Source organism: Mustelus asterias, unplaced genomic scaffold (assembly GCF_964213995.1).
Source record: "Mustelus asterias unplaced genomic scaffold, sMusAst1.hap1.1 HAP1_SCAFFOLD_1031, whole genome shotgun sequence".
Taxonomy (NCBI): domain Eukaryota; kingdom Metazoa; phylum Chordata; class Chondrichthyes; order Carcharhiniformes; family Triakidae; genus Mustelus; species Mustelus asterias.
Genome location: NW_027590976.1, coordinates 33,225 through 60,847, shown reverse-complemented (window position 1 = coordinate 60,847; position 27,623 = coordinate 33,225). Strand labels below are relative to the sequence as shown.

The 27,623-nt window shown below is 52.2% G+C and overlaps 1 protein-coding gene across 1 annotated transcript in view; it reads left to right on the top strand.

Annotated features, from left to right (window-relative positions):
- Positions 1 to 5,926, top strand: part of LOC144487777 (GTP-binding protein Rit1-like) — a 52,939-nt gene extending 47,013 nt beyond the window's left edge. The window contains exons 5-6 of the mRNA XM_078205849.1: positions 1,091 to 1,282; positions 5,328 to 5,926. Of these exons, the coding sequence (XP_078061975.1) occupies positions 1,091 to 1,282; positions 5,328 to 5,558 (423 nt within the window). The 3' untranslated portion in view covers positions 5,559 to 5,926. The remainder of the gene's footprint in view (positions 1 to 1,090; positions 1,283 to 5,327) is intronic.
- Positions 5,927 to 27,623: the final 21,697 nt, after the last annotated feature.

The following is a 27,623-nucleotide window of genomic DNA, read 5'->3' as shown; positions in this document are numbered from 1 at the left end:
AAGGTGTCCCGTCTTTTACGGGGGGAGGGGGAGGGTGGCCATGCCTTTGTTTTAAGGCCACCTTTCTCAGTGTCGTGCCTCCGTGACTGTGCAGCACCCCCTCGGTACCGCCGCAGGTGCGTCGGCCTGGGATTGGGACTGGGAGAGATGGACCCAGGGATGGGAGGGGAAGGGGGAATAAGGAGTGTCACCCATTGGGCCTGGGGGCTGCTGCGTTGTGGATAGGTTGGGTGCAGGAGGTTGGGAGTGACGGTGGTTGAGGTTTAGTCGAGGTTTAGACCCGACTCCCCCCACGCAGCGACTCACCACCTCCCCACCAGGTTTAGTCAGAAGACGAAGGAAATTTGGCATGTCGGCTCCGATTCTCACCAACTTTTACAGATGCACCGTAGAAAGCATTCTTTCTGGTTGTATCACAGCTTGGTCTGGGCTCCTGCTCTGCCCAAGACCACAAGAAACTACAAAAGGGTCGTGAATGTAGCCCAATCCATCACTCAAACCAGCCTCCCATCCATCGACTCTGTCTACACTTCCCGCTGCCTCGGGAAAAAGCAGCCAGCATAATCAAGGACCCCCCACGCACCCCGGACATTCTCTCTTCCACCTTCTCCCATCCCTTTGGGAGAAGTAGTTTCTCGTCCAACTCTGTTTTAAATTTGCTGCTCCTTATCCTGAGACCTCTCGTCTCGAATGTCCCACAAGAGGAAGCATCCGCTCCCCGTCTACTTTATCCCATACCTTTCGCTGCCTCGGGGAAAAGCAGCCGGCATAATCAAGGACCCCACACACCCCGGACATTCTCTCTTCCACCTTCTTCCGTCGGGAAAAGGATACAAAAGTCTGAGGTCACGTGCCGACCGACTCGAGAACAGCTTCTTCCCTGCTGCCGTCAGACTTTTGAATGGACCTACCTCGCATTAAGTTGATCTTTCTCTACACCCTTGCTGTGACTGTAACACTACATTCTGCACCCTCTCCTTTCCTTCTCTATGAACGGTATGCTTTGTCTGTATGGCGCGCAAGGAACAATACTTTTCACTCTGTTAATACATGTGACAATAATAAACCAAACTGAATCCCCATGTCTCAGGCAGAGTTTACAGCTATGAGGGACCAGTACATGCGTGGGGGCGAAGGATTCATCATCTGTTACTCCATCACGGACCGCCGCAGCTTCCAGGAGGCCGTCGAGTTCAAGCAGCTTATCTACCGCGTGCGGCACACCTACGACATCCCGGTGGTCCTCGTGGGCAACAAGTCAGACCTGTGCAACCTTCGCCAGGTAAGGGAATGCCGGAGACGCGGGCCCCCTGGCCCCTCACTGTTGGGGGAGGACACTGACACCCACTCCCCGCCCTCCCCTCTGAAAGACCCAGGAGCTAGACCAGGTTTGGTTGCAGTCACACAGCACATTGTTCATGGGGCGGCACGGTAGCACAGTGGGTCAGCACTGCTGCCTCACAGTGTCAGGGACCCGGGTTCGATTCCCCGGCTCGGGTCACTGTCTGTGCGGAGTCTGCACGTTCTCCCCGTGTCTGCGTGGGTTTCCTCCGGGTGCTCCGGTTTCCTCCCACACTCCAAAGATGTGTAGGTTAGGGTGGATTGGCCATGCTAAATTGCCCCTTAGTGTCCAAAGATGTGCAGGTTAGGTGGATTGGCCATGCTAAATTGCCCTTTAGTGTCCAAAGATGTGTAGGTTAGGTGGATTGGCCATGCTAAATTGTCCCTTGGTGTCCAAAGATGTGTAGGTTAGGGGGATTGGCCATGCTAAATTGTCCCTTGGTGTCCAAAGATGTGCAGGTTAGGTGGATTGGCCATGCTAAATTGCCCCTTAGTGTCCAAAGATGTGTGGGTTAGGTGGATTGGCCATGCTAAATTGTCCCTTGGTGTCCAGAGATGTGCAGGTTAGGTGGATTGGCCATGCTAAATTGCCCTTTAGTGTCCAAAGATGTGTAGGTTAGGTGGATTGGCCATGCTAAATTGCCCTTTAGTGTCCAAAGATGTGTAGGTTAGGTGGATTGGCCATGCTAAATTGCCCTTTAGTGTCCAAAGATGTGTAGGTTAGGTGGATTGGCCATGCTGAATTGCCCCTTAGTGTCCAAAGATGTGTAGGTTAGGGGGATTGGCCATGCTAAATTGCCCCTTAGTGTCCAGAGATGTGCAGGTTAGGTGGATTGGCCATGCTAAATTGCCCTTTAGTGTCCAAAGATGTGTGGGTTAGGTGGATTGGCCATGCTAAATTGTCCCTTAGTGTCCAAAGATGTGCAGGTTAGGTGGATTGGCCATGCTAAATTGCCCCTTAGTGTCCAGAGGTGTGCAGGTTAGGTGGACCAGTGGGGTTACGGGAATAGAGCGGGGGAGAGGGCCTGACGATGTTCTGTTGGAGAGTTGGTGCAAACTCAATGGGCCAAATGGGATCCTCCTGCACTGTAGCAAATCTATTTTAAAAAGTTGCATTTCGAAGGGAATGGAGTATAACAGTTGGGAAGTCTTGTTAAAACCATACAAGACACTAGTTAGACCACACCTGGAATACTGTGAACAGTTTGGGTCTCCTTATCTAAGGAAAGATATACTGGCATTGGAGGCAGTCAGGAGATGTTTGACCAGGTTGATCCTGGGTAGGGACGGATGAGGAGAGGTTGAGTAGGTTGGTCCTGTACTCATTGGAGTTGAGAAGACTGAGAGGTGACCTTATTGAGACGTATCAGATTCTGAGGGGGGGGTTTGACAGGGTCGATGCTGAGAGGCTGTTTCCCCTTGTGGGAGAGTCGAGAACCAGAGAGCAGAATCTCGGAGTGAGGGGGGGGGTCTCCCATTGAAGAAACAAGGAGGAATTTCCTCTCAGAGGGGAGTGAATGTGTGGATTTCTTTCCCACAGAGAACTGTAGAGGCTGGATCCTTAACAATGGCCCAGGCTCAGATAGACAGATTATTAATCAGGAAGGGAATCGAGGGTTATGGGGATAAGGCGGGGAAGTGGAGTTAAGGAGTGTATCAGATCAGTCATAGTCATAGAGGTTTACAGCATGGAAACAGGCCCTTTGGCCCAACTTGTCCATGCTGAGCCTTTTTTTTTAACCACTAAGCTAGTCCCAATTGCCTGCGTTTGGCCCATATCCCTCCATACCCATCGTACCCATGTAACTGTCTAAACGCTTTTTAAAAGACAAAATTGTACCCGCCTCTGGCAGCTTGTTCCAGACGCTCACCACCCTCTGTGTGAAAAAATTGCCCCTCTGGACCCTTTTGTATCTCTCCCCTCTCACCTTAAACCTACGCCCTCTAGTTTTAGACTCCCCTACCTTTGGGAAATGTTGTTGACTGTCTAGCTCATGATCTTGTTGAAGGGCGGAGCAGACTCGATGGGCCGAATGGCCTACTCCGACTCTTGGGGTCTGACCTGCGTACAGCTCAATGCCACCACTGCAAGGTGGTTAAACATCCAGGTCGAATGTGCTTTTAGTGAGGTTGGTTTGAGGGATAAATATTGGCCCCCAGGGAAGCAGAGAGACTCACTCTCCATCTACCCCCCCCACCCATTCCGCAAAAGCGGTTCCTCTTCCACACGGCTTGCTTGGGTCTTTGACAGCACACCTACAGGAGGGTGTTATAGAAGACTGGGCTGCAGCTTAACCCCTCCGGGTCCGGCCCAGCACCCTCCAGTGTCCCGCCCAAGCGAATGTCCTGCTCACGTCAAATTTATGATGTGGAGATGTCGGCGTTGGGGTAAACACAGTAAGAAGTTTCACAACACCAGGTTAAAGTCCAACAGGTTTATTCAGACAGCAGGCAATTCCGCTGCGGGGAGCATCACCCACAGGGCAGCCAGCTCTGTCACGGAGCTCCGTGTACAGGCAAGTGTAGCTCAGAGCTCCACAGTGTGGCCCTGGCTCTGTCACGGAGCTCCGTGTACAGGCAAGTATCGCTCAGGGCTCCACTGTGTGGTTGGTTCTGTCATGGAGCTCCCATGTACAGGTCACAGGCAATTGTGATTGGCTCTGTCATGGAGCTCCGTGTACAGGCCAAGAGGCAAGTGTAGCTCAGATCTCCGCCGTGTGGCCCTGGCTCTGTCATGGAGCTCCGTGTACAGGACAAGAGGCAAGTGTGGTTCAGAGCTCCTCTGTGTGGTTGGTTCTGTCACGGAGCTCCATGACAGACCACCAGCAAGTGTAGCTCAGAGCTCCGCCGTGTGTGGCCCTGGTTCTGTCATGGAGCTCTGTGTACAGACCACCAGCAAGTGTAGCTCAGAGCTCCGCCGTGTGGCCCTGGCTCTGTCATGGAGCTCTGTGTACAGACCACCAGCAAGTGTAGCTCAGAGCTCCGCCGTGTGGCCCTGGCTCTGTCATGGAGCTCCGTGTACAGGACAAAAGGCAAGTGTGGTTCAGAGCTCCACTGTGCGGTTGGTTCTGTCACAGAGCTCCATTACAGACCACCAGCAAGTGTAGCTCAGAGCTCCGCCGTGTGGCCCGGGCTCTGTCATGGAGCTCTGTGCACAGACCACCAGCAATGTCTGTGTGGAGTTTGCACATTCTCCTCGTGTCTGCGTGGGTTTCCTCCGGGTGCTCCGGTTTCCTCCCACAGTCCAAAGATGTGCGGGTTAGGTTGATTGGCCAGGTTAAAAAAAAAAATTGCCCCTTAGATCCTGGGATGTGTAGGTTAGAGGGATTAGCGGGTAAAATATGTGGGGGTAGGGCCTGGGTGGGATTGTGGTCGGTGCAGACTCGATGGGCCGAATGGCCTCCTTCTGCACTGTAGGGTTTCTATGATTTCTATGAAGTGTAGCTCAGAGCTCCACTGTGTGGCCCGGGCTCTGTCATGGAGCTCCCATGTACAGGCCAGAGACAATTGTGATTGGCTCTGTCACGGAGCTCCATGTACAGGCCAGAGACAATTGTGATTGGCTCTGTCACGGAGCTCCATGTACAGGCCACAGGGAAGTGTAGCTCCGAGCTCCACAGTGCGGCCCTGGCTCTGCGGTGGAGCTCCGTGTACAGGCCACAGGCAACTGCGATTGGTTCTGACACGGAGCTCCATGTACAGGCCACAGGGAAGTGTAGCTCCGAGCTCCACAGTGCGGCCCTGGCTCTGCGGTGGAGCTCCGTGTACAGGCCACAGGCAACTGCGATTGGCTCTGACACGGAGCTCCATGTACAGGCCACAGGGAAGAGAAGCTCAGAGCTCCACCGTGTGGTTGGTTCAGTCACAGAGCTCCAAGGCCACCAGCAAGCTAACGGCACTGGTGGCAGCGACCTGGACCGCCGGCAGCGACCTGGACCGCCGGCTAACCTCTCGTTTTCCCCCCCCCCTTGTTTTCCGTCCGGCAGGTGTCGAAGGAGGAGGGTCTGGCGCTGGCCCGGGAGTTCAACTGCCCCTTCTTCGAGACGTCGGCCGCTCTGCGGTACTTCATAGATGACGTGTTCCACGCTATGGTGCGAGAGGTGCGCAGGAAGGAGAAGGAGGCTGTGCTGGCACAGGAGAGGCGTGGGAAGAGAAAGGATAGCGTCTGGAAAAGACTAAAGGGGCCCTTCAGGAAGAAAAGAGACTCCATAACGTGAGGGGGGAGGAGTGGGAGAGGGGTGGGAGACCCTCCACATCCCACCGACCACCCCTCTTTACATGAGGACTGCGTTTTTGGGCTGATCTCAATGATTTGCAATAGTTTCCCCCCTCACGTCCCTCGCCCCACAGTAACCAGCGGTACAATCTCCGTTCCTCCCTCTCTGTCTCCACTCCTAATAGCCAGGCCCCAACTACATTCAATAGAACGATGGACGTGTATCTACCATATTCAGACTGCTTTACTAAACGAGATAGGTTTGCACTGTGCATTGCAGAACTCCCTCTACACTGTCCCCATCAAACACTCCCAGGACAGGTACAGCACGGGGTTAGATACAGAGTAAAGCTCCCTCTACACTGTCTCCCATCAAACACTCCCGGGACAGGTACAGCACGGGGTTAGATACAGAGTAAAGCTCCCTCTACACTGTCCCCCATCAAACACTCCCGGGATAGGTACAGCACGGGGTTAGATACAGAGTAAAGCTCCCTCTACACTGTCCCCCATCAAACACTCCCAGGACAGGTACAGCACGGGGTTAGATACAGAGTAAAGCTCCCTCTACACTGTCTCCCATCAAACACTCCCGGGACAGGTACAGCACGGGGTTAGATACAGAGTAAAGCTCCCTCTACACTGTCCCCCCATCAAACACTCCCAGGACAGGTACAGCACGGGGTTAGATACAGAGTAAAGCTCCCTCTACACTGTCCCCATCAAACACTCCCAGGACAGGTACAGCACGGGGTTAGATACAGAGTAAAGCTCCCTCTACACTGTCCCCATCAAACACTCCCAGGACAGGTACAGCACGGGGTTAGATACAGAGTAAAGCTCCCTCTACACTGTCCCCATCAAACACTCCCAGGACAGGTACAGCACGGGGTTAGATACAGAGTAAAGCTCCCTCTACACTGTCCCCCATCAAACACTCCCAGGACAGGTACAGCACGGGGTTAGATACAGAGTAAAGCTCCCTCTACACTGTCCCCATCAAACACTCCCAGGACAGGTACAGCACGGGGTTAGATACAGAGTAAAGCTCCCTCTACACTGTCCCCCATCAAACACTCCCAGGACAGGTACAGCACGGGGTTAGATACAGAGTAAAGCTCCCTCTACACTGTCTCCCATCAAACACTCCCAGGACAGGTACAGCACGGGGTTAGATACAGAGTAAAGCTCCCTCTACACTGTCTCCCATCAAACACTCCCAGGACAGGTACAGCACGGGGTTAGATACAGAGTAAAGCTCCCTCTACACTGTCCCCATCAAACACTCCCAGGACAGGTACAGCACGGGGTTAGATACAGAGTAAAGCTCCCTCTACACTGTCCCCATCAAACACTCCCAGGACAGGTACAGCACGGGGTTAGATACAGAGTAAAGCTCCCTCTACACTGTCCCCATCAAACACTCCCAGGACAGGTACAGCATGGGGTTAGATACAGAGTAAAGCTCCCTCTACACTGTCCCCATCAAACACTCCCAGGACAGGTACAGCACGGGGTTAGATACAGAGTAAAGCTCCCTCTACACTGTCCCCATCAAACACTCCCAGGACAGGTACAGCACGGGGTTAGATACACAGAAAAGCTCCCTCTACACAGTCTCCCATCAAACACTCCCAGGACAGGTACAGCACGGGGTTAGATACAGAGTAAAGCTCCCTTGACACTGTCCCCATCAAACACTCCCAGGACAGGTACAGCACGGGGTTAGATACAGAGTAAAGCTCCCTCGACACTGTCCCCATCAAACACTCCCAGGACAGGTACAGCACGGGGTTAGATACAGAGTAAAGCTCCCTCGACACTCTCCCCATCAAACACTCCCAGGACAGGTACAGCACGGGGTTAGATACAGAGTAAAGCTCCCTCGACACTCCCCATCGAACACTCCCAGGACGGGAACAGCACGGGGTTAGATACAGAGTAAAGCTCCCTCTACACTGTCCCCATCAAACACTCCCAGGACAGTACAGCACGGGGTTAGATACACAGTAAAGCTCCCTCGACACACTCCCCATCAAACACTCCCAGGACAGGTACAGCACGGGGTTAGATACAGAGTAAAGCTCTCTCTACACTGTCCCCCATCAAACACTCCCAGGACAGGTACAGCACGGGGTTAGATACAGAGTAAAGCTCCCTCTACACTGTCCCCCATCAAACACTCCCAGGACAGGTACAGCACGGGGTTAGATACAGAGTAAAGCTCCCTCTACACTGTCCCCCATCAAACACACCCAGGACAGGTACAGCACGGGATTAGATACAGAGTAAAGCTCTCTCTACACTGTCCCCCATCAAACACTCCCAGGACGGGAACAGCACGGGGTTAGATACAGAGTAAAGCTCCCTCTACACTGTCCCCATCAAACACTCCCAGGACAGGTACAGCACGGGATTAGATACAGAGTAAAGCTCCCTCTACACTGTCCCCATCAAACACTCCCAGGACAGGTACAGCACGGGATTAGATACAGAGTAAAGCTCTTGACCACCACATCTGTCACTTGCCGGTAGTTATAGAACTGAATCTGACCTTTGGCTGACTGTTGTAGAGGGAAAGCTTCACCATTCCTCTCCCTCCGACCCCCACACCATTCCTCTCCCTCCGACCCCCACACCATTCCTCTCCCTCCGACCCCCACACCATTCCTCTCCCTCCGACCCCCACACCATCCTGCCCCTCCGACCCCCACACCATCCTGCCCCTCCGACCCCCACACCATTCCTCTCCCTCCGACCCCCGCACCATTCCTCTCCCTCCGACCCCCACACCATTCCTCTCCCCACCTGAACCTCTTCTGGGACCTGCCCTTCGCTTTCTTGAACGGGCCTCCTTGAGTGTCTCCACCTCCCCCCCCCCCTCCCCCCCGAGATCCTCAGCCCCAGAGGCCGGTCTGCGTCAACACATCTGGACGACCAAGTGGCAGGGCGGGCTGCTCGACCGCTGAAGGCATCGCACTCCCCGAAGGGCAGAAAAGCTTGCAGGAACCGCTCACCGGCCCGCGACAGAGTGGCTTGCGTCCGCAGGGCGAACTGGATCCCCTGGAACTGTTAACCGAGGGTGGGATTGGGAATGGGGGGAGGGGGGAAGAACTGGGGGGGGGGGGGGGGGGAGATAGAGAATGGGCCTTAAAGTCAAATCCCACTCTCTCTCGCTTCTGCACGCAGGAACTGACATGTATTATGTACTGTAACGCCGTGGATGTTCGATTATTAACTGTAGATATTAAAATCAAACATCTCTCTCAGTCGCAGCAGTTGGACTAAATTGAATAGCTTTTTCCACGAGCCAGCACAGGTGATGGTGGGCTGAATGGCCTCCGGTGCTGTTATATCATTCAATGAATGACTACACTGAGTGTGGTTGAGGTGGAGTGGGGTGAGAGGGAGAGAGGAGGATTGAGATTACGCCGCTGGGCGCTTGGGGAAGTAATTCAGCCAACACAACCTGATTGTTCTCTCTCCTCATATCATCTAAAACCCCACTTCCCAAATCTGGGGCAGAAGATATAGGAGCAGAATGAGGCCATTCGCCCCATCCGCCCGCCATTCACAGAGTCACAGAGGTTCACAGCACGGAAACAGGCCCTCCGGCCCAACTTGACCCCACAGCACCAGCTCTGCTGCCTCACAGCGCCAGGGAGCCCGGGTTCGATTCCCGGCTCGGGTCACTGTCTGTGCGGAGTCTGTATGTTCTCCCCCCCGTGTCTGCGTGGGTTTCCTCCGGGTGCTCCGGTTTCCTCCCACAGTCCGAAAGACGTGCAGATTAGGGTGCATTGGCCGTGCTAAATTCTCCCTCAGTGTTACCCGAACAGGCGCCGGAGTGTGGCGACTAGGGGATTTTCACAGTAGCTTCATTGCAGTGTTAATGTAAGCTGACCTGTGACTAATAAATAAACTTTACTTTTTACTTTTAACTTGTCCATGCCATCCTTTTTTTAAACCCCTAAACTAATCCCAATTGCCCGCGTTTGGCCCATATCCCTCTGTACCCATCTTACCCATGTAACTGCCTAACAAAGAACAGTACAGCACAGGAAGAGGCCCTTCGGCCCCCCAAGCCCGCGCCGCTCCCTGGTCCAAACTAGACCATTCTTTTGTATCCCTCCATTCCCACTCCGTTCATATGGCTGTCTAGATAAGTCTTAAACATTCCCAGTGTGTCCGCCTCCACCACCTTGCCTGGCAGCGCATTCCAGGCCCCCACCACCCTCTGTGTAAAACACATCCTTCTGATATCCGTGTTAAACCTCCCCCCCCCTCACCTTGAACCTATGACCCCTCGTGAACGTCACCACCAACCTGGGGAAAAGCTTCCCACCGTTCACCCGATCGATGCCTTTCATAATTTTATACACCTCTATTAGGTCACCCCTCATCCTCCGTCTTTCCAGTGAGAACAACCCCAGTTTACCCAATCTCTCCTCATAACTAAGCCCTTCCATACCAGGCAACATCCTGGTAAACCTCCTCTGCACTCTCTCTAAAGCCTCCACGTCCTTCTGGTAGTGTGGCGACCAGAACAGGGCGCAGTATTCCAAATGCGGCCGAACCAACGTTCTATACAACTGCAACATCAGACCCCAACTTTTATACTCTATGCCCCGTCCTATAAAGGCAAGCATGCCATATGCCTTATTCACTACCTTCTCCACCTGTGACGTCACCTTCAAGGATCTGTGGACTTGCACACCCAGGTCCCTCTGTGTATCTACACCCTTTATGGTTCTGCCATTTATCGTATAGCTCCCCCCTACGTTAGTTCTACCAAAATGCATCACTTGGCATTTATCTGGATTGAACTCCATCTGCCATTTCTTTGCCCAAATTTCCAGCCTATCTATATCCTTCTGTAGCTTCTGACAATGCTCCTCACTATCTGCAAGTCCAGCCATTTTTGTGTCGTCCGCAAACTTACTGATCACCCCAGTTACACCTTCTTCCAGATCATTTATATAAATCACTAACAGCAGAGGTCCCAATACAGAGCCCTGCGGAACACCACTAGTCACAGGCATCCAGCCGGAAAAAGACCCTTCCACTACCACCCTCTGTCTTCTGTGACCAAGCCAGTTCTCCACCCATCTAGCCACCTCCCCCTTTATCCCATGAGATCCAACCTTTTTCACCAGCCTACCATGAGGGACTTTGTCAAACGCTTTACTAAAGTCCATATAGACGACATCCACGGCCCTTCCCTCGTCAACCATTCTAGTCACTTCTTCAAAAAACTCCACCAGGTCAGTGAGGCATGACCTCCCTCTCACAAAACCATGCTGACTATCGTTAATGAGTTTATTCCTTTCTAAATGCGCATACATCCTATCTCTAAGAATCCTCTCCAACAACTTCCCGACCACGGACGTCAAGCTCACCGGCCTATAATTTCCCGGGTTATCCTTCCTACCCTTCTTAAATAACGGGACCACATTAGCTATCCTCCAATCCTCTGGGACCTCACCTGTGAGAAGTCTCACAACACTAGGTTAAAGTCCAACAGGTTTATTTGGTAGCAAATACCATAAGCTTTCGGAGCGCTGCTCCTTCGTCAGATGGAGTAGAAATGTGCTCTCAAACAGTGCACTGTGCACTGTTTGAGAGCACATTTCCACTCCATCTGAAGAAGGAGCAGCGCTCCGAAAGCTTATGATATTGCTACCAAATAAACCTGTTGGACTTTAACCTGGTGTTGTGAGACTTCTTACTGTGTTCACCCTAGTCCAACGCCGGCATCTCCACATCTTGGCTACCTCACCTGTGTCCAGTGACGAGACAAAGATGCTTTTTAAAAGACAAAATGCTTTTTAAAAGACAAAATTGTACCCGCCTCTACTACTGCCTCTGGCAGCTCGTTCCAGACACTCACCACCCTCTGTATGAAAAAATTTCCCCTCTGGACCCTTTTGTATCTCTCCCCTCTCACCTTAAACCTATGCCCTCTAGTTTGAGACTCCCCTACCTTTGGGAAAAGATATTGACTATCTAGCTGATCTATGCCCCTCATTATTTTATAGACCTCTATAAGATCACCCCTCAGCCTCCTACGCTCCAGGGGAAAAAGTCCCAGTCTATCCAGCCTCTCCTTATAACTCAAACCATCAAGTCTCGGTAGCATCCTAGTAAATCTCTCCTGCACTCTTTCTAGTTTAATAATATCCTTTCTATAATAGGGTGACCAGAATTGTACACATTGCTGATATTTTTCTCATCCCCATTCTCCTGTCTTTTCCCCATAACTCCTGATCCCCTTATTAATCAAGAACCGATCTATCACTGTCTAAAAGACACTCGATGCCCTGACCTCCACAGCCTCCTCTGTGGCGATGAATTCCACAGATTCACCACCCTCTGGCTGAAGAAATTCCTCCTCATCTCGGTTCCAAAGGATCGTCCCTTTCGCCTGAGGTTGTGCCCTCTGGTTCTAGTAGTTTTTCCTACTAGTGGAAACATCCTCTCCACGTCCACTCTATCCAGGCCTCGCAGTATCCTGTAAGTTTCAATAAGATTCCCCCCCCTCATCCTTCTAAACTCCAACGAGTACAGACCCAGAATCCTCAACCGTTCCTCATACGACAAGCTCTTCATTCCAGGGACCAGCCCCAAGTTGTGGTCCACATAGGCACCAATGACATAGGTAGGAAAAGGGATGGGGATGTAAGGCAGAAATTCAGGGAGTTAGGGTGGATGCTTAGAGCTAGAACAAATAGAGTTGTTATCTCTGGTTTGTTACCCGTGCCACGTGCTGGAGAGGAGAGGAATAGGGAGAGAGAACAGTTGAACACGTGGCTACAGGGATGGTGCAGGAGGGAGGGATTCAGAATCCTGGATAATTGGAGCTCATTCTGGGGTAGGTGGGACCTCTACAAACGGGATGGTCTTCACTTGAACCAGAGGGGTACCAATATCCTGGGGGGGAAATTTGCTAATGCTCTTCGGGAGGGTTTAAACTAATTCGGCAGGGGGATGGGAACCTGAATTGTTGCTCCGGTGTACAGGAGGATGCGAGTGGTGTGGTCATGAATAAGGTTTCAAGGTCGCAGGAGTGGACCGGCAGGCAGGAAGGTGGTTTGAAGTGTGTCTACTTCAACGCCAGGAGCATCCAGAATAAGGTGGGTGAGCTTGCAGCATGGGTTGGTACCTGGGACTTCGATGTTGTGGCCATCTCGGAGACATGGATAGAGCAGGGACAGGAATGGTTGTTGCAGGTTCCGGGGTTTAGATGTTTCAGTAAGTGCAGGGAAGGTGGTAAAAGAGGCGGAGGTGTGGCATTGTTAGTCAAGGACAGTATTACGGTGGCAGAAAGGACATTTGATGAGGACTCGTCTACTGAGGTAGCTTGGGCTGAGGTTAGAAACAGGAAAGGAGAGGTCACCCTGTTGGGAGTTTTCTATAGGCCTCCGAAAAGTTCCAGAGATGTAGAGGAAAAGATTGCAAAGATGATTCAGGATAGGAGCGAAAGTAACAGGGTAGTTGTTATGGGGGACTTTAACTTTACAAATATTGACTGGAAACGCTATAGTTCGAGTACTTTAGAGGGGTCGGTTTTTGTCCAATGTGTGCAGGAAGGCTTCCTGACGCAGTATGTAGATAGACCAACAAGAGGCGAGGCCACATTGGATTTGGTACTGGGTAATGAACCAGGCCAGGTGTTAGATTTGGAGGTAGGTGAGCACTTTGGTGATAGTCACCACAATTCGGTTACATTTACTTGAGCGATGGAAAGGGATAGGTATATACTGAAGGGCAAGTGTTATAGCTGGGGGAAAGGAAATTATGATGCGATTAGGCGAGATTTAGGATGCATAGAATGGGGAAGGAAACTGCAGGGGATGGGCACAATTGAAATGTGGAGCTTGTTCAAGGAACAGCTACTGGGTGTCCTTGATAAGTATGTATCTGTCAGGCAGGGAGGAAGTGGTCGAGCGAGGGAACTGTGGTTTACTAAAGAAGTTGAATCTCTTGTGAAGAGGAAGAAGGAGACTTATGTAAAGATGAGACGTGAAGGCCCAGTTAGGGCGCTTGAGAGTTACAAGTTAGCCAGGAAGGACCTAAAGAGAGAGCTAAGAAGAGCCAGGAGGGGACATGAGAAGTCTTTGGCAGGTAGGATCAAGGAAAACCCTAAAGCTTTCTCTCGGTATGTCAGGAATAAAAGAATGACGAGGGTAAGATTAGGGCCAGTCAAGGACAGGAGTGGGAAGCTGTGCGTGGAGTCCGAAGAGATAGGAGAGGCACTAAATGAATATTTTTCGTCAGTATTCACACAGCAAAAAGACAATGTTGTCGAAGCGAATACTGAGATACAGGCGATTGGACTAGATGGGATTGAGGTTAATAAGGAGGAGGTGTTAGCAATTCTGGAAAGTGTGAAAATAGGTAAGTCCCCTGGGCCGGATGGGATTTATCCTAGGATTCTCTGGGAGGCGAGGGAGGAGATTGCAGAGCCTTTGGCTTTGATCTTTATGTCGTCATTCTCTACAGGAACAGTGCCAGAAGACTGGAGGATAGCAAATGTTGTCCCCTTGTTCAAGAAGGGGAGTAGAGACAACCCTGGTAATTATAGACCGGTGAGCCTTACTTCTGTTGTGGGCAAAGTATTGGAAAGGATTATAAGAGATAGGATTTATAATCATCTAGAAAGGAACAATTTGATTAGGGAAAGTCAACACGGTTTTGTGAAGGGTAGGTCATGCCTCACAAACCTTATTGAGTTCTTTGAGAAGGTGACCAAAGAGGTGGATGAGGGTAAAGCGGTTGATGTGGTGTATATGGATTTCAGTAAAGCGTTTGATAAGGTTCCCCACGGTAAGCTATTGCAGAAAATACGGAGGCATGGGATTGAGGGTGATTTAGTGGTTTGGATCAGGAATTGGCTAGCTGTAAGAAAACAGAGGGTGGTGGTTGATGGGAAATGTTCATCCTGGAGTTCAGTTACTAGTGGTGTACCACAAGGATCTGTTTTGGGGCCACTGCTGTTTGTCATTTTTATAAATGACCTGGATGAGGGCGTAGAAGGCTGGGTTAGTAAATTTGCGGATGACACTAAAGTCGGTGGAGTTGTGGACAGTGCGGAAGGATGTTGCAGGTTACAGAGGGACATAGATAAGCTGCAGAGCTGGGCTGAGAGGTGGCAAATGGAGTTTAATGCGGAAAAGTGTGAGGTGATTCACTTTGGAAGGAGTAACAAGAATACAGAGTACTGGGCTAATGGTAAGATACTTGGTAGTGTGGATGAACAGGGGGATCTCGGTGTCCATGTGCATAGATCCCTGAAAGTTGGCACCCAGGTTGATAGGGTTGTTAAGAAGGCATACAGTGTGTTAGCTTTTATTGGTAGAGGGATTGAGTTTCGGAGCCAGGAGGTCGTGCTGCAAATCTACAAAACTCTGGTGCTGCCGCACTTGGAGTATTGCGTACAGTTCTGGTCGCCGTATTATAGGAAGGATGTGGAAGCATTGGAAAAGGTGCAGAGGAGATTTATCAGGATGTTGCCTGGTATGGTGGGAAGGTCTTATGAGGAAAGGCTGAGGGGCTTGAGGTTGTTTTCGTTAGAGAGAAGGTTAAGAGGTGACTTAATAGAGGCATACAAGATGATCAGAGGATTAGATAGGGTGGACAGTGAGAGCCTTTTTCCTCGGATGGTGATGGCTAGCACGAGGGGACATAGCTTTAAATTGAGGGGTGAGAGATATAGGACAGATGTTAGAGGTAGGTTCTTTACTCAGAGAGTGGTAAGGGCGTGGAATGCCCTGCCTGCAGCAGTAGTGGACTCGTCAACATGAAGGGCAGTTAAAGGATCATTGGATAAACATATGGATGATATTGGAATAGTGTAGGTTAGATGGGCTTTAGATTGGTTTCACTGGTCAGCGCAACATCGAGGGCCGAAGGGCCTGTACTGTGCTGTAATGTTCTATGTTCTATCATTCTTGTGAACCTCCTCTGGACCCTTTCCAAGGCCGGCACATCCTTCCTTAGATACGGGGCCCAAAACTGCTCACAATGCTCCAAATGGGGTCTGACCAGAGCCTTATACAGCCTCAGAAGTACATCCCTGCTCTTGTATTCTAGCCCTCTCGACATGAATGCTAACATTGCATTTGCCTTCCTAACTGCCGACTGAACCTGCACGTTAACCTTCAGAGAATCTTGAACAATGACTCCCAAGTCCCTTTGTGTTTCTGATTTCTGAAGCATTTCCCCATTTAGAAAATAGTCTCTGCCTCCGTTCCTCCTTCCAAAGTGCATAACCTCTCACTTTTCCACATTGTATTCCATCTGCCGCTTCTTTGCCCACTCTCCGAACCTGTCCAAGTCCTTCTGCAGCCCCCCTGCTTCCTCAATACTACCTGTCCCTCTACACATCTTTCTCTACACCCCAGCTGTGACTGTAACACTACATTCTGCACCCTCTCCTTTCCTTCTCTATGAACGGTATGCTTTGTCTGTATAGCGCGCAAGAAACAATACTTTTCACTGGATCCCAATACATGTGACAATAATAAATCAAATCAAAAAACCCTCCGATACATGGGCCGCACCCGAATCATTTCCACAAAGCCATGTTGACTTTGTGTGGCTGTCACAACGGCCCAGGGAATCCTGTGACCAGGTCACTTTGTAGTAGCTTTTAACAGGCGCAGATGGAGATGGCGCTATTGGAACAGCCCCACCTGAATAGACAAAGACGGCGGGTTGTCAACAATGAACACAAAGCCAAGCAAATCCATAACAGGCTCACCGGGGCCCGCAGGAGATAACACGGGCCAATCGACTGCGTATGGAATTCGATTAAGCTTCTAGGTTACCAGTACTGTACCCCAGTGTTATACAGTGACAGACCCGTCCCCACCAGTACTGTACCCCAGTGTTATACAGTGACAGACCCGTCCCCACCAGTACTGTACCCCAGTGTTATACAGTGACAGACCCGTCCCCACCAGTACTGTACCCCAGTGTTATACAGTGACAGACCCGTCCCCACCAGTACTGTACCCCAGTGTTATACAGTGACAGACCCGTCCCCACCAGTACTGTACCCCAGTGTTATACAGTGACAGACCCGTCCCCACCTGTACTGTACCCCAGTGTCATACAGCGACAGACCCGTCCCCACCAGTACTGTACCCCAGTGTTATACAGTGACAGACCCGTCCCCACCAGTACTGTACCCCAGTGTTATACAGTGACACACCCATCCACACCAGTACTGTACCCCAGTGTTATACAGTGACAGACCCGTCCCCACCTGTACTGTACCCCAGTGTTATACAGTGACAGATCCGTCCCCACCAGTACTGTACCCCAGTGTTATACAGTGACAGACCCCGTCCCCACCAGTACTGTACCCCAGTGTTATACAGTGACAGACCCGTCCCCACCAGTACTGTACCCCAGTGTTATACAGTGACAGACCCGTCCCCACCAGTACTGTACCCCAGTGTTATACAGTGACAGACTCGTCCCCACCAGTACTGTACCCCAGTGTTATACAGTGACAGACCCGTCCCCACCAGTACTGTACCCCAGTGTTATACAGTGACAGACCCGTCCCCACCTGTACTGTACCCCAGTGTCATACAGCGACAGACCCGTCCCCACCAGTACTGTACCCCAGTGTTATACAGTGACAGACCCGTCCCCACCAGTACTGTACCCCAGTGTTATACAGTGACACACCCGTCCACACCAGTACTGTACCCCAGTGTTATACAGCGACAGACCCGTCCACACCAGTACTGTACCCCAGTGTTATACAGCGACAGACCCGTCCACACCAGTACTGTACCCCAGTGTTATACAGCGACAGACCCGTCCACACCAGTACTGTACCCCAGTGTTATACAGTGACAGACCCGTCCCCACCAGTACTGTACCCCAGTGTTATACAGTGACAGACCTGTCCCCACCAGTACTGTACCCCAGTGTTATACAGTGAGATCCGTCCCCACCAGTACTGTACCCCAGCGTTATACAGTGAGACCCGTCCCCACCAGTACTGTACCCCAGTGTTATACAGTGACAGACCTGTCCCCACCAGTACTGTACCCCAGTGTTATACAGTGACAGACCCGTCCCCACCAGTACTGTACCCCGGTGTTATACAGTGAGACCCGTCCCCACCAGTACTGAACCCCAGTGTTATACAGCGACAGACCCGTCCACACCAGTACTGTACCCCAGTGTTATACAGTGACAGACCCGTCCCCACCAGTACTGTACCCCAGTGTTATACAGTGACAGACCCGTCCCCACCAGTACTGTACCCCAGTGTTATACAGTGACAGACCCATCCCCACCAGTACTGTACCCCAGTGTTATACAGCGACAGACCCGTCCACACCAGTACTGTACCCCAGTGGTATACAGTGACAGACCCATCCCCACCTGTACTGTACCCCAGTGTTATACAGCGACAGACCCGTCCACACCAGTACTGTACCCCAGTGTTATACAGTGACAGACCCGTCCCCACCAGTACTGTACCGTGTTATACAGCGACAGACCCGTCCCCACCAGTACTGTACCCCACTGTTATACACTGACAGACCCGTCCCCACCAGTACTGTACCCCAGTGTTATACAGCGACAGACCCGTCCCCACCAGTACTGTACCCCAGTGTTATACAGCGACAGACCCGTCCCCACCAGTACTGTACCCCAGTGTTATACAGCGACAGACCCGTCCACACCAGTACTGTATCCCAGTGTTATACAGCGACAGACCCGTCCACACCAGTACTGTACCCCAGTGTTATACAGCGACAGACCCGTCCCCACCAGTACTGTACCCCAGTGTTATACAGCGACAGACCCGTCCCCACCAGTACTGTACCCCAGTGTTATACAGTGACAGACCCGTCCCCACCAGTACTGTACCCCAGTGTTATACAGTGACAGACCCGTCCCCACCAGTACTGTACCCCAGTGTTATACAGTGACAGACCCGTCCCCACCAGTACTGTACCCCAGTGTTATACAGTGACAGACCTGTCCCCACCAGTACTGTACCCCGGTGTTATACAGTGACAGACCCGTCCCCACCAGTACTGTACCCCAGTGTTATACAGTGACAGACCCGTCCCCACCAGTACTGTACCCCGGTGTTATACAGTGACAGACCCGTCCCCACCAGTACTGTACCCCAGTGTTATACAGTGACAGACCCGTCCCCACCAGTACTGTACCCCGGTGTTATACAGTGACAGACCCGTCCCCACCAGTACTGTACCACAGTGTTATACAGCGACAGACCCGTCCCCACCAGTACTGTACCCCAGTGTTATACAGTGACTGACCCGTCCCCACCAGTACTGTACCACAGTGTTATACAGCGACAGACCCATCCCCACCAGTACTGTACCCCAGTGTTATACAGCGACAGACCCGTCCCCACCAGTACTGTACCCCAGTGTTATACAGTGACAGACCTGTCCCCACCAGTACTGTACCCCAGTGTTATACAGTGAGACCCGTCCCCACCAGTACTGTACCCCAGTGTTATACAGCGACAGACCCGTCCCCACCAGTACTGTACCCCAGTGTTATACAGAGACAGACCCGTCCCCACCAGTACTGTACCCCAGTGTTATACAGCGACAGACCCGTCCCCACCAGGACTGTACCCCAGTGTTATACAGCGACAGACCCGTCCCCACCAGTACTGTACCCCAGTGTTATACAGAGACAGACCCGTCCCCACCAGTACTGTACCCCAGTGTTATACAGCGACAGACCCGTCCCCACCAGTACTGTACCCCAGTGTTATACAGTGACAGACCCGTCCCTACCAGTACTGTACCCCAGTGATACACAGTGACAGACCCGTCCCCACCAGTACTGTACCCCAGTGTTATACAGTGACAGACCCGTCCCCACCAGTACTGTACCGTGTTATACAGCGACAGACCCGTCCCCACCAGTACTGTACCCCAGTGTTATACAGCGACAGACCCGTCCCCACCAATACTGTACCCCAGTGTTATACAGTGACAGACCCGTCCCCACCAGTACTGTACCCCAGTGTTATACAGTGACAGACCCGTCCCCACCAGTACTGTACCCGTGTTATACAGCGATAGACCCGTCCCCACCAGTACTGTACCCCAGCGTTATACAGTGACAGACCCGCCCCACCAGTACTGTACCCCAGTGTTATAGTGACAGACCCATCCCCACCAGTACTGTACCCCAGTGTTATACAGTGACAGACCCGTCCCCACCAGTACTGTACCCCAGTGTTATACAGTGACAGACCCATCCCCACCAGTACTGTAACCCCAGTGTTATACAGTGACAGACCCGTCCCCACCAGTACTGTACCCCAGTGTTATACAGCGATAGACCCGTCCCCACCAGTACTGTACCCCAGTGTTATACAGTGACAGACCCGTCCCCACCAGTACTGTACCCCAGTGTTATACAGTGACAGACCTGTCCCCACCAGTACTGTACCCCAGTGTTATACAGTGACAGACCCGTCCCCACCAGTACTGTACCCCAGTGTTATACAGCGACAGACCCGTCCACACCAGTACTGTACCCCAGTGTTATACAGTGACAGACCCGTCCCCACCAGTACTGTACCCCAGTGTTATACAGTGACAGACCCGTCCCTACCAGTACTGTACCCCAGTGTTATACAGTGACAGACCCGTCCCCACCAGTACTGTACCCCAGAGTTATACAGCGACAGACCCGTCCCCACCAGTACTGTACCCCAGTGTTATACAGTGACAGACCCGTCCCTACCAGTACTGTACCCCAGTGATACACAGTGACAGACCCGTCCCTACCAGTACTGTACCCCAGTGATACACAGTGACAGACCCGTCCCCACCAGTACTGTACCCCAGTGTTATACAGTGACAGACCCGTCCCCACCAGTACTGTACCCCAGTGTTATACAGTGACAGACCCGTCCCCACCAGTACTGTACCCCAGTGTTATACAGTGACAGACCCGTCCCCACCAGTACTGTACCCCAGTGTTATACAGTGACAGACCCGTCCCCACCAGTACTGTACCCCAGTGTTATACAGCGATAGACCCGTCCCCACCAATACGGTACCCCAGTGTTATACAGTGACAGACCCGTCACCACCAGTACTGTACCGTGTTATACAGCGACAGACCCGTCCCCACCAGTACTGTACCCCAGTGTTATACAGTGACAGACCCGTCCCCACCAGTACTGTACCCCAGTGTTATACAGCGACAGACCCGTCCCCACCAATACTGTACCCCAGTGTTATACAGTGACAGACCCGTCCCCACCAGTACTGTACCCCAGTGTTATACAGTGACAGACCCGTCCCCACCAGTACTGTACCCCAGTGTTATACAGCGATAGACCCGTCCCCACCAGTACTGTACCCCAGCGTTATACAGTGACAGACCCGTCCCCACCAGCACTGTACCCCAGTGTTATAGTGACAGACCCATCCCCACCAGTACTGTACCCCAGTGTTATACAGTGACAGACCCGTCCCCACCAGTACTGTACCCCAGTGTTATACAGTGACAGACCCATCCCCACCAGTACTGTAACCCCAGTGTTATACAGTGACAGACCCGTCCCCACCAGTACTGTACCCCAGTGTTATACAGCGATAGACCCGTCCCCACCAGTACTGTACCCCAGTGTTATACAGTGACAGACCCGTCCCCACCAGTACTGTACCCCAGTGTTATAGTGACAGACCCGTCCCCACCAGTACTGTACCCCAGTGTTATACAGTGACAGACCCGTCCCCACCAGTACTGTACCCCAGTGTTATACAGTGACAGACCCATCCCCACCAGTACTGTAACCCCAGTGTTATACAGTGACAGACCCGTCCCCACCAGTACTGTACCCCAGTGTTATACAGCGATAGACCCGTCCCCACCAGTACTGTACCCCAGTGTTATACAGTGACAGACCCGTCCCCACCAGTACTGTACCCCAGTGTTATAGTGACAGACCCGTCCCCACCAGTACTGTACCCCAGTGTTATAGTGACAGACCCGTCCCCACCAGTACTGTACCCCAGTGTTATACAGTGACAGACCTGTCCCCACCAGTACTGTACCCCAGCGTTATACAGTGACAGACCTGTCCCCACCAGTACTGTACCCCAGTGTTATACAGTGACAGACCTGTCCCCACCAGTACTGTACCTCAGTGTTATACAGTGACAGACCCGTCCCCACCAGTACTGTACCCCAGTGTTATACAGTGACAGACCCATCCCCACCAGTACTGTACCCCAGTGTTATACAGCGACAGACCCGTCCCCACCAGTACTGTACCCCAGTGTTATACAGCGAAAGACCCGTCCCCACCAGTACTGTACCCCAGTGTTATACAGTGACAGACCTGTCCCCACCAGTACTGTGCCCCAGTGTTATACAGTGACAGACCCGTCCCCACCAGTACTGTACCCCAGTGTTGTACAGTGACAGACCCGTCCCCACCAGTACTGCACCCCAGTGTTATACAGTGACAGACCCATCCCCACCAGTACTGTGCCCGTGTTATACAGTGACAGACCCGTCCCCACCAGCACTGTACCCGTGTTATACAGTGACAGACCCGTCCCTACCAGTACTGTATCCCAGTGTTATACAGTGACAGACCTGTCCCCACCAGTACTGTACCCCAGTGTTATACAGTGACAGACCCGTCCCCACCAGCACTGTACCCGTGTTATACAGTGACAGACCCGTCCCTACCAGTACTGTATCCCAGTGTTATACAGTGACAGACCCGTCCCCACCAGTACTGTACCCCAGTGTTATACAGTGACAGACCCGTCCCCACCAGTAATGTACCCCAGTGTTTTCCAGCGACAGACCCATCCCCACCAGTACTGTACCCCAGTGTTATACAGTGACAGACCCATCCCCACCAGTACTGTACCCCAGTGTTACACAGTGACAGACCCGTCCCCACCAGTACTGTACCCGTGTTATACAGTGACAGACCCGTCCCTACCAGTACTGTATCCCAGTGTTATACAGCGACAGACCCGTCCCCACCAGTACTGTACCCCAGTGTTATAGTGACAGACCCGTCCCCACCAGTACTGTACCCCAGTGTTATACAGCGATAATCCCGTCCCCACCAGTACTGTACCCCAGTGTTATACAGCGATAGTCCCGTCCCCACCAGTACTGTACCCCAGTGTTATACAGTGACAGACCCATCCCCACCAGTACTGTACCCCAGTGTTATACAGTGACAGACCCGTCCCCACCAGTACTGTACCCCAGTGTTATACAGTGACAGACCCATCCCCACCAGTACTGTATCCCAGTGTTATACAGCGATAGACCCGTCCCCACCAGACTATTGCGAGACTGTCGGAATCGTGGAACAAGTCTGTCTCCCTCAACCCAACCTAGGGACACAAAGCACATCTTTAACGGGCCCCTCTGGGGTTTGGAAGGATGAGGAATGAGAAATGCAATTCAGATTAATATTCTCAGCAGAACTATCGCTCGAAGTCACAAAGAAATCCGGCGCGCAGAGAGGGAGGGAATTAATTTGTTTTCCATCTGGTTTGATAGGGTTCGGGGAGAGGCGGGTTGGGGGAGACAGACAGAAACATATGAGCAGGAGGAGACCACTCGGCCCTTTGAACCTGGTCTGCCATTCATTGTAGTCATAGCTGATGAAATTCAATATCCTGATTCCCCCTCCCCCTCTTTGCAGTTAGCGCTGCTGCCTCACAGCACCTGAGACCCGGGTTCGATTCCCGGCTTGGGTCACTGTGTGGAGTTTGTACGTTCTCCCCGTGTCTGCGTGGGTTTCCTCCGGGTGCTCCGGTTTCCTCCCACAGTCTGAAAGATGTGCAGGTTAGGGGGATTGGCCGTGCTAAATTGCCCCTTAGTGTCAGGGGGACTAGCAGGGCTAATATGTGGGGTTACGGGGATACGGCCTGGGTGGGATTGCGGTTCATAGAAATCCTACAGTACAGAAAGAGGCCATTCGGCCCATCGAGTCTGCACCGACCACAATCCCACCCAGGCCCTACCCCCATATCCCTACATATTTACCCACTAATCCCTCTAATCCACGCATCTCAGGACACTAAGGGCAATTTTTAGCATGGCCAATCAACCTAACCCGCACGTCTTTCGGACTGTGGGAGGGAACCGGAGCACCCGGAGGAAACCCACGCAGACACGAGGAGAATGCGCAAACTCCACACAGACAGTGACCCAAGCCAGGAATCGAACCCAGGTCCCTGGAGCTGTGAAGCAGCAGTGCTAACCACTGTGCTACCGTGCCGCCCTGGTGCAGACTCGATGGGCTGAATGGCCTCCTTCTGTGCTGTAGGGATTCACTGAGTCTCGGTCTGAGCATAGAGCCAATATTTCGAGTCTGGACGACCCTTCATCATAGAATCGTAGAATCCCTGCAGTGCAGAAGGAGGCCATTCGGCCCATCGAGTCTGCCCCGACCACAATCCCACCTAGACCCTATCCCCATCACCCCATGCATTTACCTTAGCTACTGCCCCTGACACTAAGGGGCAATTTAGCACGGCCCATCCACCTAACCTACATATCTTTGCTGGTTAGGGTGCATTGACCCAAACAGGCACCGGAGTGTGGCGACGAGGGGATTTTCACAGTAACTTCATTGCAGTGTTAATGTAAGCCTTACTTGTAACACTGATAAGTAAACTTTACTTTACTTTAACTTGTCCTTTACCATATCCCTCGATCCCTTTAGCCCCAAGAGCGAAATCTAATTCCTTCTCCAAATCACACAACGTTTTGGCCTCAACTACTTTCTGCGGGAGTGAATTCCACACATTCACCACCCTCTGGGTGAAGAAATTTCTCCTCACCTCAGTTCTAAAAGGTTTACCCCTTATCCTCAAACTATGACCCCTAGTTTTGGACTCCCCCCACCATCGGGAACATTCTTTCTGAATCTACCCTGTCTCACCCTGTTAGAATTTTATAAGTTTCTATGAGATCCCCTCTCACTCTTCTAAACTCCAGTGAATATAATCCTCACCCACTGAGTCTCTCCTCATATGACAGACCTGCCACCCCAGGAATCAGCCTGGTAAACCTTCGCTGCGCTCCCTCTGTAGCAAGGACATCCTTCCTCAGATAAGGAGGCCAGAACTGCACACAATACTCCAGGTGTGGCCTCACCAACGCCCTGTACAATTGCAGCAAAACATCCCTATCCCGATACTCGAATCCTATCGCTATCGATAGGGGATAGGGCTTCACACAGCTCGCATCTGTTGATTCCAACAAAAGTATCCGCAGCCTGCCTGCTGAGTGGAGGAGGGGGTAGGGGGGAAGGGGAAACACCAGCTCTCCCCGCCTCCCACCGCCCCATCTCCATCAGCAAGGGCTCATTGCCCTTTCACCCCACAGTTCCTGGGTCAGATCCCCCCCCCCCAGGCCCGATAATCTGGGCTGGCCGACAGTCGGCAGGGTGGCACAGTGGGTTAGCGCTGCTGCCTCACAGCGCCAGGGACCCGGGTTCGATTCCTGGCTTGGGTCCCTGTCTGTGCGGAGTCTGCACGTTCTCCCCGTGTCTGCGTGGGTTTCCTCCGGGTGCTCCGGTTTCCACCCACACTCCAAAGATGTGCGGGTTAGGTGGATTGGCCGTGCTAAATTGCTCCTTAGTGTCAGGGGGAACTAGCTGGGGTAAATGCATGGGGTTGCGGGGATAGGGCCTGGGTGGGATTGTGGTGGGTGCAGACTTGATGGGCCGAATGGCCTCCTTCTGCACTGTTGGCTTCTATGATACAAGCCCAGGGAGTGCTACACTGTTGGGAGGGGCGACGTTTGGGTCAGGTCTTAAAGCAGGTCACTCTGGGATGGATTTAAAAACTCCCATTGCTACTGTTTGGAATAAGAGCGGCGGGGAGAGTGGGGGGGAGTTCACCCACTCCCCCACCCATCACATCAGCAAACTGAGACACATTGCCCTCACAGGGATATTATCACATTGCTGGTTTTGGGATCCTGCTGTGCGCAAAATGGCTGCCCCGTTACCAAGGCGAGTCCACAATTCCCCACTGGGGGGAAACCCCCTTTTTTAACATCCCGTGTCCACGAAAGGCGCTCCAGAAAGTCAGCCATCTCCCTGTCCGTGCTACCCCGCAGCCGAAGGTCGCTAAGAGTCTCTTACCTTCATCGACCGCACCCCTCTCGATTCCATCCTCTTCCCTGCCGTTTCTGGCCTCCCCCCCACAAAGGGGGTCACTCGTTCCCCCTCGTCAAGGAGCCGAGATGGGAAATATCAGCACAATCCTGGAGAGTGAGAGCGCGTCACAGCAAAACCAGAGGTTGCCTCCTCACTCCATCAGTGTGAGGTATACCGGACAGTGATCAGGAGCCGTACCTTGACTGAGGTTGATCCAGCTCCCTCACACGGTCACTCAGTAACCCCTCTCCCCCCAGCACCCTGTGTTCCTGACTGTATCTGTACTGATGTTAATCCAGCTCCCTCACACTGTCACTCAGTAACCCCTCTCCCCCCAGCACCCTGTGTTCCTGACTGTATCTGTACTGATGTTAATCCAGCTCCCTCACACTGTCACTCAGTAACCCCTCTCCCCCCAGCACCCTGTGTTCCTGACTGTATCTGTACTGATATTAATCCAGCTCCCTCACACTGTCACTCAGTAACCCCTCTCCCCCCAGCACCCTGTGTTACTGACTGTATCTCTACTGATATTAATCCAGTTCCCTCACACTGTCACTCAGTAACCCCTCTCTCCCCCAGCACCCTGTGTTACTGACTGTATCTGTACTGATGTTAATCCAGCTCCCTCACACTGTCACTCAGTAACCCCTCTCCCCCAGCACCCTGTGTTACTGACTGTATCTCTACTGATATTAATCCAGCTCCCTCACACTGTCACTCAGTAACCCCTCTCCCCCAGCACCCTGTGTTCCTGACTGTATCCGTACTGATGTTAATCCAGCTCCCTCACACTGTCACTCAGTAACCCCTCTCCCCCAGCACCCTGTGTTACTGACTGTATCTGTACTGATGTTAATCCAGCTCCCTCACACTGTCACTCAGTCACCCCTCTCTCCCCAGCACCCTGTGTTCCTGACTGTATCGGTACTGATGTTAATCCAGCTCCCTCACACTGTCACTCAGTAACCTCTCTCCCCCAGCACCCTGTGTTACTGACTGTATCTGTACTGATGTTAATCCAGCTCCCTCACACTGTCACTCAGTAACCCCTCTCTCCCCAGCACCCTGTGTTCCTGACTGTATCGGTACTGATGTTAATCCAGCTCCCTCACACTGTCACTCAGTAACCTCTCTCCCCCAGCACCCTGTGTTACTGACTGTATCTGTACTGATGTTAATCCAGCTCCCTCACACTGTCACTCAGTAACCCCTCTCCCCCAGCACCGTGTTACTATCTCTACTGATATTAATCCAGCTCCCTCACACTGTCACTCAGTAACCTCTCTCCCCCAGCACCCTGTGTTACTGACTGTATCCGTACTGATGTTAATCCAGCTCCCACACACTGTCACTCAGTAACCCCTCTCTCCCCCAGCACCCTGTGTTCCTGACTGTATCCGTACTGATGTTAATCCAGCTCCCACACACTGTCACTCAGTAACCCCTCTCCCCCAGCACCGTGTTACTGACTATCTCTACTGATATTAATCCAGCTCCCTCACACTGTCACTCAGTAACCCCTCTCCCCCAGCACCGTGTTACTATCTCTACTGATATTAATCCAGTTCCCTCACACTGTCACTCAGTAACCTCTCTCCCCCAGCACCCTGTGTTACTGACTGTATCTGTACTGATGTTAATCCAGCTCCCTCACACTGTCACTCAGTAACCCCTCTCCCCCAGCACCCTGTGTTACTGACTGTATCGGTACTGATGTTAATCCAGCTCCCTCACACTGTCACTCAGTAACCCCTCTCCCCCAGCACCGTGTTACTGACTGTATCACTACTGATGTTAATCCAGCTCCCTCACACTGTCACTCAGTAACCCCTCTCCCCCAGCACCGTGTTACTGACTGTATCTCTACTGATGTTAATC